The following is a 15,145-nucleotide window of genomic DNA, read 5'->3' as shown; positions in this document are numbered from 1 at the left end:
CCCAAATGCTTTCACTTAAGGTGAGGTCCCCACTCTTAACCTACCCCAACCCTCCAAGGTCTTTAGTGGCGATTGTTCTTTATGTTTAGATTGGACTAATTGGCATCTTCCATCTCTCAAATTCTGGCATTATGCTTATGCTGATTATCAAGTGTGGATCAGATTCACAAATCTGTGGTAATCACAAGAGGTTTGATCAATAATCAGCTAATTATTGAACCAGTTTTCTAACCACTGATGAAAACAATAATCATAAAATCCTTATTGCTGTTGTAATTCCTTGCAAGGTACTTCTAGAATTCTTTTTTGGTCCAATTCCTATCTTGGATCTGACTTGTCCTTCTCTGGGTGTTCCCTGTTCTTCTAGAGTATAGACACTTTAAGGGTTCAGTGCAGAATGTCTACATGCTAAGGATACATATTGGTATGACTGGCCACAGTTGTAAATGAAGGACTGGAGGGGTAGCACAAGACTTTCCTTGGTAGAGAAAAATCACCAGAAAGGTTGTGAGCAAAGGTGTCTGGCTGGAGAAGCTCATTCCCATTCTGTCTCTTATTCTAAAAAGAGATTATACAAGAAAAGTTTAGGAAAATTTTTTCTTGTTTGAAGATGCCCTGATCATACCATGTCATATTTCAACTAAATATAATAAATTTGTCTAAGTGTAGCTGCTAATATTATCTCCAGCATCAGAGTTCACCAGGAACATAATTCTCCTCAGATGGCTAACTCAGGAAAAGCCACCTGTGTTTTCATTCTTCCCTCAACACCTCTGCCCTCCTGCTGGTCTCCTACCCCCACCTTGGCCCATCATCCCCAGAACAAGCTTCCTGGAGAAGTCAAGGCCAGTAGACAAATGTTTTCTCAATATTCAGTTGATGTTTCCCTTCTGTTTTATCAGGGGAGTTTCTGACAGGATGAGATTTGTAGCAGGAGGAATGGGGAGCATGTGAGAAGAAAAGAAAAACTAGGTTTCTTTTCTAGTTTGAAAAGTTTTTGTTAGAGAAAGATGGAAGAAATGCAGGCAAATTATAGGAGTAGGTGTAGAATGGGAAGATATGTGTGTATGTGTTTGTGTATGTGTGTAATTATACATATTATATTATATATATATTTTTAATATATATATATTTTATATATATATATTTTTTTTTCTTCCTAAAAGTAGATTAAGAATCTAAATGAACCCATTATGCAAATTTAAAATTTGCATCTCTGTACTGAGCAACATGGCCATTAACAAACTGGAAATAAGTCATACATTTCAGTTCTAAATGTGTAGGATGGTAGACAAAAGGCTAAAATACCAGCTTAGGCTTTAGAAAAATGAAGAGGAGCATCACAATGCTTTGTGTTTGGAATTCTAGACAGGAATATAGTGGTGACTACCAGCCTTTAAGTTGCTGACTTCCTCAACTCCCCAAATATGTGAACCTACAACTAGGGACTTTGGAAAATTATTCTTTCCTTAACAGGAACTGAAGACCAATGGGTTCATGCCTTGGGAATCTATCTTTAGGGAGAGGATACTGCTAAGTGGAAAAGAATTGAGAAATTGAATGAATTGGGTAAATAAAGACCTAAGGCAGGGGTTCTTAACTTTTGTTTGTATGTCACACTTTGACAGTGAAGCTTGTGGATTCCTTCCTAGAACAATGTTTTTAAATGCATAGTCTTACAAAAGAAATCAATTTTATTAAAATAAAGGTGTCTTTTCCCCCCATCCAAATTCAAGGACCTTCTGGGATCTATCCATGGATTAATGGGGGGTCTATAGACCTCAGGTTAAAAACCACTGACCTAAAATAAAAATAAATATTTTGAAAAGAACTATGGAAGGAATTTAGGGAATATGAGATACATCGAGGATCCAGACGTATTAGGAAGGTAAATATGTTCTCAGTATTACATATTCTACAACATGTAAGATTCCAAATTAAGCACTGACATCCTGCCTCCCTATAAAAATGTACCTAAACCATCCCAAATAAACAAGGGACTAGGAAGGATATGGAAAAGAAAGATAAAGAACAATAGATAGAGGCAAATCATTCCATTATTAAATGTTGCTACGGAAGAAATTCTGCAACCCTTCTTAGCTACCCCTTCCAGCTCAGAGACAAGATCCAGAAGACTTTTCCAGAGACTCTGCTTAATGGCATTCACAGGCAGCAAAGCTGCACAAAAAGAAAAATGTTCTTCAGCTTGATGACTTTACTGTCCTGTGGGCTCAGGGTCAGTTTGCCTGACCAGAAGAGTGACAGATATAACTGGCAAGCTAGCAACTTGATGGATTGGACAAACTAAATTCTGCATGCTTGTCTATCCCTGGTGAATTGGGGAAATCACAGTGCCCCCGATTGAGAGGTGTGGAATGATATTTTCCTGAGTAAGAGTCTATCTGTAAAGAAGCTACTGAATCCATGAAAATCAAATCTATTTCTTTCCATATTCGTTCACTCTCTCTTCTCTTCTCCCCCCCTCCCCCCACAAATATGCCAGCCATTATGAGAAAGAATGTCAGTATGCTGTAGGCAGTCAGTCAACATTTATTAAACCCCTGTGTATCAAGCATTGTATAACTATGTAGACATGGAGCCAGGAAGGCCTAGGTTCAAAGATCAAATGGACATTTTTTTGACCACCTTGAGCAAATAAATGTCACTAAAGCTCTCTGTTTTTCTTTCTTTTTTAAAATAGCAGTCCACTCTTTATTTATTATTTATTTTTGCTGAGGCAATTGGGGTTAAGTGACTTGCCCAGAGTCACACAGCCAGGAAGTGTTAAGTGTTTGAGGCCGGATTTGAACTAAGGTCCTCCTGACTTCAGGGCTGGTGCTCTATCTACTACACCAACTAGCTGCTCCTACAAGTTGTCTGTTTTTTTTCCAACAAACTTCTCCATTGTTCAATTCATACTCATCAAAAAAAGGAGATAATTGGACTTATTGGCCTTAAAGACTTTTACAGCTCTAAAATCTATAATCCATAGGTTATTTTATCTTATGTTATTAGAAATGGAGGGATACAAAGAGCCAGAGAATGTTGTGTTAAAAGGGCTCTTATAGACCATCTCTAGCCCATCTGTCTCTTTACAGATAGAAAGATTGTTGTCATACAGTTATTGTACAATTTGGTCTGACTCCATTTAAGTTTGTTTGTTTGTTTATTTTTGACAAAGATACTGGAGAGGTTTGCCATTTTCTTTTCCAGCTATTTTACAGATGAAGAAATAGAAGTAAGCAGGGTTAAGTGACTGGCCCAGGATCACACATCTAGTCAGTGAGGACAGATTTGAACTAAAAAAGATAATCCTTCCTTATTCCAAGTCTGGTATGCTATCTAGCTAGTGCTATAGCACAATGCCACCCAGTCACCCAGTTAGGGAAACGGGGCCCATTAAAATAAAATCAAAGCAGCAAAATACCTCACACAAAGTAGGTGTGAATAAACATTCACTGAATGAATGCATGAAATGAAATGGAAAGATGAAGAATGAAAATCCCTAGACAACTCCTTTTCCCCAACTCACAAAGAGCCTTTTGATGTCTGGTCACAGGTTATAAACAGGAAGTGAGAAAAGAAAATGCTGGGAGAAGTGGTCCTGACCACTACTGACCTGTCTTCTTTTTACTCAATCTCCTATACCTAATAACCACCCACTGTGGGATGGGGAGAGGTAATGAGGATTTTTTTTTCCCCCTAGAGGTAGATTAAGAATCTGATTGATTCAGATGATCACTGATGCTGAAAAACTGATAACCAGGGATTACAATTCTGGTTTCCTTTATTCTCAAGGGCCCTATAGGAAGGGGAAGAAGGCTCAGGCATAAACTTTATATACTTAATTATATTCAGGCTTCAAGTTGAAGGCACTATATTAGCCAAGTATCTCCAACTGTAAATGAGATCCCTGAGGACTGACTGGGAGGCAAGCTACTAACATGACAGAGGAATGAATTAATTCAGAGATATCTTAGTTTAGCTCTTGGGATTCTAGGAGGGGCTAATGGAGTTCAGACTTACCAGACCAAATATCTGTATGAATTTACTGAGGTCAGTGACCCACATTGCAGAGACCTCTCCTGGGGGGTGGGGGTGGGGATGGAGAAAGCGAGGTTATTTGGGCTGCCAGACTCCTGAATCCAGTCTTACAACCCACCCATCACCACCCACAATTAACTCCAGTGGCTGTGGGAACCCAGCGCCTACAAAGGACAAATAAGAGAATTAAAGAATTAAAAAGGCACTAACTTCAAAGGCAGGTTAACAGAGCTAAGTGTCTATGTTTCCTAAGACGAAGGATTAAGTGAATGAGGAGAAAGGGAGTGAAGCGATGAAAACAGGAAAAAAAAAAAAAAAAGTTCAAAGAGGAAGAATTCTAGAGCTTCAAATGGGTAGCTAAGAGGAAAAAAAAAGGATGAAATTTAACGAGACTGATGTCATATCTAAAATAAAATTCATAACAGAGACATCAACAAAGAAGTGGCATAAGATCCTCAAAGGGGGACAAATGGAGCAAAAGCCACATGTTAAATGAGTTCAAATGCCACTTAAGTGATCTGAGGCAAGTCACTTTAATTCTCTGGACCTCAGTTTCCTCTTCTGTACCATGAAGCTTTTGGCCTAAATGGCCTCTAAGCCCCTTTCCAGTTTGCACCTATGATCCTATGATCTTGTGGAGCATGAAAAACTTAGGTGTTAGACTATCTGGAATCCCTGATTTTTTCTCCCTCACTCTTCAGAGTCTTAGAACTCTTCTGGAACAGATCAAACAGGAGGAGAATTTAACTGAACCTACTACTCTGGAAACATTCTGACACGAGTTGCTAGGGAGGAAACCTTTCTACCAGAAAGGGGTTGTAGACAGGAGCCTCGGCTTCCAGGTCACCTGGTGCCCTCTGTGTCCCTCAAGAAATAGGGACTGTGGGCAGTGCACTCCCAGGTAGACTTGAACAATGATGACTTTGTTTGCAGATACAGACATTGGAGAGGCCAAAGGAAAAAGAAATCTTAAATGATGTATGTGTGTGCGTGTAAGCATGGTGCTTTCCTTCTCTTCTCTAAATGAAAACCATGCTTTTGGTAATCCCATCTACCTCTCAGCCTCCCTCATACATCAGCCCACCGGCAAAACACAGCCCCCATTCTGCTCTGGAATGTGCACTCAGAAACTTAATCTAACTGCTGAGTCCTGGCCAAATCCCCCAATGGCATCAGCCCAATGACAGCAACCCCCCCCCCCTGTCTTCCCGCCACCCCCACTCCTGCCTTCAAGCTTAGGAGGTATAGTTCCACTCCACTGATTCCCTCTTCTCCATTACAGAGCCCTCCCTTCTCCCCCCTCCAATCCTCCCTTTCTCTCTCCAGCTCTCTTCTACCCTTCCAGCCAGGCCTAAACATTTCACTTCTGATTAATGTCTAAATGACAAGCCAATAGTTCTTGGCTTTAAAACAAAACTAGCTCTGCCTTTGCACAAGCCTCTCCTTTTCTCCTTCTGCCTTTTTGAATAGCTCCCAAACCCTTTCTTTTGTCCCCTCCCGCCAATTGCAGATCCCTCCAGGCACCAGTGAAAAGAAACTGCAGGGCATTTTGTTTTTTAAATGACGGTTGTAAATTTGCCTCTCTCCACAGGGCTACACCTTGAAGCAGAAGGGGCAATTCACATTAAGATCTCCTTCCCAGCCCTTCCTCTAACTCTCACTTCATCTCAAACAAACAACAACAAAAGCAACAATCTAGTAGTGAAAGTGGCCAGATGGATACATATGGGGATTTCTGAAATAAGTATCCCACCAGGATACACATTAACAATTCAGAGGTGAGCTAATCTTTCTGATTTCTGATGGTCCTATTCCTAAATAATACCTCCATTGGTTTAAAGATTATTACCTTTGCTACAGAGCTTCTTAATATGGATTCCATGAATTTGTTTTTGGTTTTTATAGTCTGATAACTGTATTTCAACATAACTGGTTTCCTCTGCAGTTTATTTAATGTTAAAAACTTTATTCTGAGAAAAAATTTGAGAAAGGTGACAGATTTCCAAAAGGGTCTATGACACAATCCTAATTGAAAAGTTATTTCTCATCTAAGCTTCATAAGCTACAGATAAGAAACTCTTCTATTCCCTACTATGTCATATTTGTCCCATACAGGCATGGCTTATTACCTGTTCCCTTCAACCCCTCTGCCTGCCAGTGAGAGAATTTCTTTGTATCTCTCTATCCCTTATAGGTGTACATATACCCTGAGATTTCTCTCTAGCATAAGTACTTGGCTACCTCTCATCAAGCTTATTAAATATAGATATAAATATAAATGAATTTCTTTCCATGTAGAAAGCTGTGGCTACACCCTTGATGCAAATGTATGGGGCTCTTGCCATGTATGTGTGTGTGTGGCCCCCAAGACACATCTCCCGCTCAGTATCAGTTCTTGACAGGAGACAGCAGTGTACACACCCTTCCTTTTTGCCAAGAGAAAGGGCAGGGCAGCCTGACAGTGTTCCAAGAAAGCTGGGATGTAGCCTGAAGCCTCCCTTCTGCATTCCGGTGGAGCACGTACTGAGGGTTAGTGAGTAGGATGGGAAGAGTGGGGTGGGTGGAGAGGCAATAAGACATCCTTTAGCTTCAGCTCCTCTTCTATGGGTTTCCTTGTTTTGAATCCCTTTCTCCTGATGACTGATGGGTCCCATTGCAGTACTCAGGAACATGCAGATGGTTTTAAAGTAAGATATCTTTAATATTTCCAGAAATTCTTATAGACAACAAAATCTTTATCATGTTAATTTAATTTGTTCCACTTCTTATCTATTCATTCATTTATTCATTTATTTGCTTATTTATTTAGTATCACTTCTAATATATACAGACAGACACTTAATTAGTGATTTTCTGATATGACCATGATGAAGATGATGGTACACCCAGAAACCCAAAGCAGAAATGTGTACAATAATAGGACACCCTTGGGACTCTTTCATGAAGCTACAAGTTGCAAGTTTAGCATGGACGAACTTGATACTTTTAAATGGAAAAGATCCAAAAGCCCTAACTCTCAAACTGTAGTTTGCCTGTCCTCTTAAGTCTCATCTCCACAAAAGATCAGGTACTTAAAATGTGTTGAATTTTCTCTGGCTAAGATGTTTCTTTGCAGCCTTATCCCTGTACCCTCCTAGTACCTTCCTAGTGGCTACAAAGGAGAATGTACATTAAATATTCTGCAAACTTTGAAGCCCTATATAAAGGCCCAACTGATGTTATCAGTAGCTTTCTTACTCTACTACCTCCTCTTTTTCTCTATGTCTGTTACATTCTTCAGAATCATATATTGATGGTTCAAGGTATTTGGTAGTCTTTCCTCTCTTAAGGGAATGCAAGAGTTTAGGCAAGTTCTGCAGTTGAGGGAAACCTGTTCAAAACAGACATAACCTTTGGGACAAATGGTATATACAAGAGTTGTTTGGGGTGGGATGAGAATAATATTTTCATGTAAAGTAATGGACAGTAATTACTTTCAAGTCATTTCTAATACTATTAGCACATTCAGGAGTTCACTGAAAGCAAGGAAATCCATTCATAACTAAGCATGTGTCTCTAGTGAACTAGGACCCAAGTGTTTATGGTAGGGAAGTATAGCAGGGGAGATATACCAATACTTCCTTCTCATCCTCTCTCCTCTGCCCATAAATGCACAATTTAGTCTGTGAACTGATGACTATAAAGGATTTCTAAAGTAAGCCAGCAATAGGATGTACCATTCAATAGGTCAAAGACAGAAGTAATCCTCCTGAGTTCAAAGAGTAATTCCAAAGATGAAAAGAAAGATCACAGAATTGTCATTTTGGAGAAAGGTAGAGTAGTGGCTTAAGGATTATTGATTCTACGTATGGATTGTTTTGGAATTACAAGACAGTAGAGCAGGAAAAAAGGCAAATATGTCACCCAGGAAGGATTTTAAAATTGTTGCCGCTGGCCATTATTGCTAACCCTAGGAGGGGCCCCTATAAGCCTTCATGACATTTTTTAACAAAATATTTTTATGTGTCATAGAGGAAGGAATTTTCAGCATTAAATATAAATCCATACATAAAAAAATAATATTTACTAAGTGCCTGTTGTATCCCTTCCCTGAGTATATTATGTCATAGGGCAGGTGCTTACTCTGGTTAGTCATAATTCTGCTGAATACTTGTCATTTCTTGGAAAAAGCAATTGATGCTACCTCAGATATCCAGAGACAAAGGAGAGACCAATGGCAAAGAGACAGAAAATGGACTAATGGCAGAGAAGGAAACATAGATTGATGTTACTCACTGGCTAGCGTCACTGTGGCAGGTACACTGGCAACTGCCCCTGCAGGCATCCGAGCCACACACTGGTAACGACCCACAGTGTGGTTATTGAGAGCAGTAATGACAAGGGTTCCCCGGGTGATGAGGATCCCCAGAGCATCATCTGAACTGTTTAATTCCTTCCCATTCAGCCTCCAAGTGATGTTTACCCATGGTGGTTCCACAACACAGCCTAGAATCACAGGTCCCCCATGTTTTTGCACAGTGGAAGTGGGCTGGACGGTCACCTGAGGGACCTCACCTGAGGGAAGAAGAGGAAATCCTGGATTAGTCTCACAGAGGGATCAAAAGCTAAATCCTTTATGGATCAATAATCCACATCACAATTATCCCCATTGTGGTTTTGATATAGCACAGGTTGGCATAAGAAATTAAATGAGAATTTTGGGAATTTTGTAGAAGTTGCAGATATGTGAAAGCCAGCAGATGACACAGAAAAAGTTTAGAAACTCAGAAATGCATAAAATCAACAAATTTTATCTTTCAATGCCATAATAATCCAGACTTTTTCTCTGCTAAAAAGGGAGGACCAAAACATTTTACATGGATTTTCTAGATTGTGGGAGCACCATACTCCTAACCTTCATGATGTGGAAGGGATAACTTTCCTTGGTCCCTGCAAAACAATTAAATTATTTTTCAAACCATTCAAAGATTTCTGTGATTTCTATTCTCGAGCCTCAAGAAGCAAAAGTGGAGGGACTTTGTGCAGATATTTGAAAACAAAGATACAAAATGAAGTGGTATTTTAATTGCTTGTATTATTACTTCTCTTCATCTTATATTTTGGGTAAGTCTGACTAGACCAGTGGAAGTCATACCCTCCTCTGAAAGCTCTTCTAAAAGATTTCTTGTGTATTTCTTGAGGTTTGCATTTGATGGTAAAGGAAAAGTAGGGGGATACCAACAAAGCAGGGAAGAAATTGGGAAGGGAAGGACTTACCCAAATTACCAAAGCAGCTAGCTGCAGCCAAGATGAGACAGGTGATGATGACGGCCGGTCTCTTCCTTCTAGACATCATTGTCATCCCATGCAGCGCAGTCTGTCACAGAGGGATAGAGGCAAGGTTCCCATAAGCCACCCTGGGTCACTTAAGGAGAAACTGCTAGCTCCTGTAGTCCTTTAGTCCTTTATTAGAGACAAGATTTGGGAAAAGGAAGACCAAAAAAAAAAAACAAAAAAAAACAAACTATGTTAGGAGCATCCCATCTGCGGTGACCTGCCCTCTTCTTAAACTACTGCCTCTTCTCTGCCACTCACTATCCATGCAATTGTTGTTGGCAGTGACATTTGTGGTGAGAAGAGAGGAATTATTTGAAGAAATGCTCTCCCCTATCTCTAATTTAGAAAGACTTTTGTTAAGTTAAGCTTTTTGAGTCAGGTATTTAAGTCCTGGGGCAGCCAGGTGATGCTAGCCCTGGAGTTGGGAGGATCTGAGAGGATCAGAGTTCAAATCCAACCTTGGACACTTACTAGCTGTTTGATTTTGGGCAAATCATTTGACCCTGTTTGCCTCAGTTGCCTCATCTGTAAAGTGACCTGGGAAAGAAAATGGCAAACCATTCCTGTATCTTTGCAAAAAACAAACAAACCATCAAATGGGGTCATGTAGAGTTAGATATGACTAAAATGACTCAACAACAACAAACTTGAATCCTGGAAGATAATTTAATAAATTTAATTATGTCACACATGCTATCTGTTTAAAGAAGATAAGGCTCAATATTATATACTACTACACATACTCTGGTTATTATTGCTAGCTAAGAATCATACAAAAGCGATGTGAAAGCAATCAATAATGGTTATTATATTAGGAAATGTTCCTAAAGTGCCTTGGTCCTCCCAATAAACATGAACATTTATTAAGCATCTACTGTGTTCCAGGCATTGTACAAGACAATGGGGAAACCGAGGCAAAAAGGGAAACAAAAATGATTCCCTCCAAAAAGCTTCCACTCTCCTAGAGAGGTAAAACGTGTGGAGATAAATGGACAAAATTAACTTCAGGAGGGAAAAAACACTAATAACTAAGAGGAAACAGGAAAGGCTTCCAAAAGGATGTGGTATGAGATTTGAGCCTTAATGGAAACTAAAGACTCTAAGAAGAGAAATGAGAAAGGAGTATATTCTAGTGAACAATCCTTTCCAATAAATGCATATTGTAGCCAAACTTTCCCTCTAGCAAAGATTATTTTTTTCATTCTTCAATGGATCTAATCAGACTTTGTTCATTTTCCTTTTCAAAGACATCTATCTGAACTTGAGAGTCAGAAAAGACCCAGATTCAATCCCACCTTTGCTATGCACATGTGACCCTTATTAGCTAAAAAGGCATTTAGCTTCTCTAAAACTCAGTTTCCTTGTTTCTGAAAGGGAAGAATAATACCTATAATATCTACCTGAGCTGTTTTGAAGATCGAACAAGATAATGTATGGTAAGTGTTTTGCAAATCTTAATGTATAATATAAATATAATTCATTATTATTGTTATTACTATGGAGAGGCAGCGTAATATAATAGGTAGAGAACCAATAGGAAGCACTGGATTCAAGTCTGAGTTCTGACATATCAGAACTATGTAAAACTAAGTATTGTGGAACTTTCTAAGTGCAAAGGAGTTGCTGACCTACGCTGGTGGAAAGAGTTTCTTTACTTGGAAGTTACAATTCAAAATGAATCATAGGTTTAATCTATAATAATAATAATAATGTTTATTATTATGCCTCTAGGTATCTAGGATTTTTTTTTTCCTTCATAAAAGCTATCTTTTTGTCAGGGTACTAGTTCTCTCACCTGTAGTTTTTTCTCCAGAACCATATTCCTATGACTTTTAAAGTCACTATAACTTAACATATCTTAGCCAACTTCTCTTCTGCTGGTACTCTTTAATTTTTCCCCATTCTTTGCTTTTTATTCTGTCTCTCTCAGGCTATGGTTCGTTTATACAAAAGTTAAACCACAAATCAGTATATCATACATTCAAATGTATACACACACAAAGACAGAGAATCACAACATGCATAATCCTATCACAGGAGAAAAATCAAGTGAGACCTTTCCCCTCTTAACTATAGTTTTCTTTAACAAATTACAGAACATTACTATGACAACAGTATATATTATTCACACAAATAGACAAACATGGAAAGGAATATTTTAGGAGGTAGTGGTATAGCTCCCAGTTTCTTAAGCTGTGGTTCTCACCTCATATAGAGTCTTGTAATTGAATGTGGGGGTTTTATTATCAGTAAATGTTTGATTTGTATACCTATTTTATATACCTATGTGCCTGGGATCACAAAAAATTTCTTGGAGGAAAAGGGATTACCAGTGGAAAAAGTTTAAAAAGTTATATTTAGCTGAAAAAAAAGTTGGGATAAAGTTCCACTTTGGATATGCCCAGGCTATGAGACCTAGGTAAGCCACTTAATTTCTTCTCAGTACCTCAGACAACTTTTTAAACTATAAATTTCAGAACAATTGGGTATCTAAGTTTCTTCCCTCAGAGTTCTCTACCACAGTGAAATCACTGTTTTGGTACAAACAAATCCCAAGATTTTTCTTACCAAAGGAAAGAGAATTGGGCACTTAAGTACTTACTGGGTTTTATGGACTAATGAAAGAAACTATGAATTACTTCTCCTGTGAAGTGTTTATATTAGCCATCAGTTATTGTTTCAGGTGTTCTGCACTATATCTTATAATAAACGTTAGAGAACAATTCAGGCAGCATTCTGATATCACAGTTAGTAACCAGTTTTGCTTGAACCACATGTATCATCAGTCTTTAGTGTGGATGTGGAATTCATCATTGGGGTTAAAACATTTTCTCTTTTGCCTGTTTCCCTCTTCTCCTACCTCTCCAATGGCACTAACCCCGCTTCTTAGCTTTCTTTCAAGGGGTCCTGACACTCCAGGGTCATGACATCAGATACCTTTATGATTCCTCCCCACTACACAATGTAATTCCCCAGACCCTCACAATGACACCTCTCCAGGGAGTGCAATTTGATAATGGGCAAGTTCCTTTTAGGCCTCTATCAATGAGACTTAAATAGAAAGCAGTCCTTCCTACAAACAAATACCATAGCATGGACCCTCAAAACAGTAGCGTAAAGAAGAGCCAGTGTATTTTCTGTGTATTCTAGTATCCAGAAGCAGGCCAGAAGATGCTACGGGTTGAGAACTTTGGAATTTAAGACAGGGATGACATAACAAGGATGAGATGTGGTTTAACATATATTGGACTACTTGCCATCTAGGGGAAGGCATGGGGGAAGGAGGGAGAATTGAAAGGCTTTACAAGGGCTAATATTGAAGAATTGGCCACACATATGTTTTGAAAAATAAAAAGCATTAATAAAAAAAGTTTAATAGAAACAAATAAATAAATTTAGGAAAAAATAAAAACAAAAACACTAGAAAGCAAAAGCAAAAACAAAAACAAAAAAACAAGGATGAGAATTGGAGAAAGATAGTGAAGGTCACATGACCTTTGGGAGCCAATTTAACTCTGGTCCAGTTAGTAAAATACATCTGTTATCACTTTCCTTCCAAAAGAATACCCATTTCATTCTACTGTGTTTTCTCTACTGCTGTCCAATTAAGAACATGTTAATGGGGACAGAACTGAAGTCTGAGAGGTAAATCTGCCAAAGCCTTCCTTCCATCCTCCTCTCCTTTTAGCTTCCTGTCAGTATAATGACATTAGTCCTTCACTCAACTGTCTTCTCCCTTCTTTTCTTAGCATTTACATATCAAGATCCTATTGGCCTTTCAACCTAACTTCTCATTTGCCTCCAACTGAGTTGTTCTTCACAACACTAGGCTAGAATCTCTTATTAAAGCTGGAAAAACAAACAAACGAATGAAAAAAACAACACTATAGATTAGGTAATACCAGCCACAAACCAAGAATCATCAGCCTGTAAAACACAGAGGGCTTCCAGAAGGCCAAGCAATGTCCCCCGAGGGTACCACTAACTCTTAACGAGTACTTAGGAGAGAAAGGAAAAAAAAAAAGAAAAGGAAAAATAAAGGGAAGAAGTAGAAAGGAAAGAGAAAAGAAAACTGAGAAAAACTAACATAATCATACAAAACCAGAGTGTTCCAAAAATCTTAGTGCAGTTATATAAACTATTAAGGCTCAAAGACTATTAAAATTTAAAGCTGTACTATAATTTTTGGGACATTCTATATTCAAATAGTACTTTATAGTTATAGTTACCTCACTTGATTCCCACAACTCCGTAAGATAATTATTGCAAATTTTGTTATCCCCATTTTATAGTAAAGGAAACTCCCATTAGAAAGTCAAGTGAATTGTCCGTGATCACAGAATTCCATTCATTTAAATAAAAAAAAATTTATTAGACCCTACGTACCCAGACTCTTTCTCCATTTAAAATTCCAATCAGTTGTCAAGCCCTATTCACCCATAAAAATCTCTCTCACCTCTATTCCTATCTTTCCAATAAAACAGCCATTACCCTGTTAGGCCCTCATTACCTCTTGACTGGGTTATTAGACTAGCATCCTAAATATCCTCCCTGCTTCTGATCTTTTCCATTTCTAATCCATTTTTCATATAAATCTCTAAACACTCATCAGAAGGTAAAAATGGATCTTAGCATGTCTTATGTTCAAAAACCTCCAGAAAAAAAAGAAACCTGCAGAAATCCTACAATACTTTTAGGGAAAAATATAAAGGACTTAGTCTGGCATTTAAAACTCTATAATCAGGCTCTAATGTATATACATTGTTATACTTATTTCATGCCAGTCCCTTTACTGTACTCCAGCCAGACTCAACTACTGCTTCTTCATTTCCCACTTACATGCAATTGTATAAGCTATTGCCCATGATTAGAGTTTTCTTCTTCATCTCTACAAATTCTGGTCTTCTTTCCAAGTTCAGGTCAAGTGCCATCCCCTCTGTGAAATTTCCCCTGATTCTGCTAGTTATTACTTTTCTCCCCATTCTTAGGTTTTCCTAAAGTACTTTGTCTACTTTCACCTTTTGTGGAATTACTTCATTCCTTTCTCTGTTCTTTTCTATGTCCATGTAAACTCCAGTGGAACATAAGTTTCCTGAGGGCAGAGACTATTTCATATTTTCCTCCTTTGTATCTCTGCTGCCTATTTCTCATCCATGGACACTCTAAAGTTTTCTGAAGAACTTTGGAACTGATTTCCTGACATGAGAGACACTGGCAAAGTACTGCCCAGCATAGCATGCCCACATCAAAGAAGGTTCCATGCTCTACGAGCAAAGCAGAAGTGAATAATGTGAACTGCACAAGTTTAAAGATATCTACACTCCAAATGTTCATGTTCCTGACTTGTGATAGAACCTCCTGAGCTTACTTGGTCTGATCAGTCTGTCAGACACACTGTACCTTGATTCCAACATGGTGATGTCATTTTGGACCTCTGAGAATGAAGGACAACAATCAACCAACCAATCAATCAACCTAATACTTATTCAATTGAGTTATTTTTGAAAGAATTCTACAAAAATTTTGATTAATTTGGGATTAATGGCAAAATAAAACCAGAAAATTCAAAAATCCTCCTTTTCAGTAGTGCAGGTAATTTACTATTCTTTTACTATCACAGAATGCAATACTTCTACGCCATGGTTTTGACCTTTTTTAATACTTGCAACTGGAAAAAAAATCATCCCTTAATGACCATTTAGAAAATGATTCTCTCTCAGCTTTGTTAGGCTGGTTCTCAGATAATAGATATAGCATCTACTTTCAGGCAGAATTGATATGGAAA

General features: G+C 38.3%; 1 protein-coding gene across 3 annotated transcripts in view; it reads right to left on the bottom strand.

Annotated features, from left to right (window-relative positions):
- Positions 1–15,145, bottom strand: part of BOC (BOC cell adhesion associated, oncogene regulated) — a 98,596-nt gene that overhangs the window by 40,337 nt on the left and 43,114 nt on the right. For all 3 annotated transcript variants that reach the window (XM_023499000.2, XM_003763587.2, XM_031959669.1), the window contains exons 3-4: positions 9,301–9,486; positions 8,320–8,598 (exon numbers count right to left, since the gene is read on the bottom strand). In XM_023499000.2, the coding sequence (XP_023354768.1) occupies positions 8,320–8,598; positions 9,301–9,385 (364 nt within the window). In that variant the 5' untranslated portion in view covers positions 9,386–9,486. The remainder of the gene's footprint in view (positions 1–8,319; positions 8,599–9,300; positions 9,487–15,145) is intronic.

The sequence above is a fragment of the Sarcophilus harrisii genome, chromosome 3 (genome assembly GCF_902635505.1).
Source record: "Sarcophilus harrisii chromosome 3, mSarHar1.11, whole genome shotgun sequence".
Taxonomy (NCBI): Eukaryota; Metazoa; Chordata; class Mammalia; order Dasyuromorphia; family Dasyuridae; genus Sarcophilus; species Sarcophilus harrisii.
Note: the sequence above shows the minus strand (reverse complement) of the source record. Positions and strands in the feature narration are given on the sequence as shown.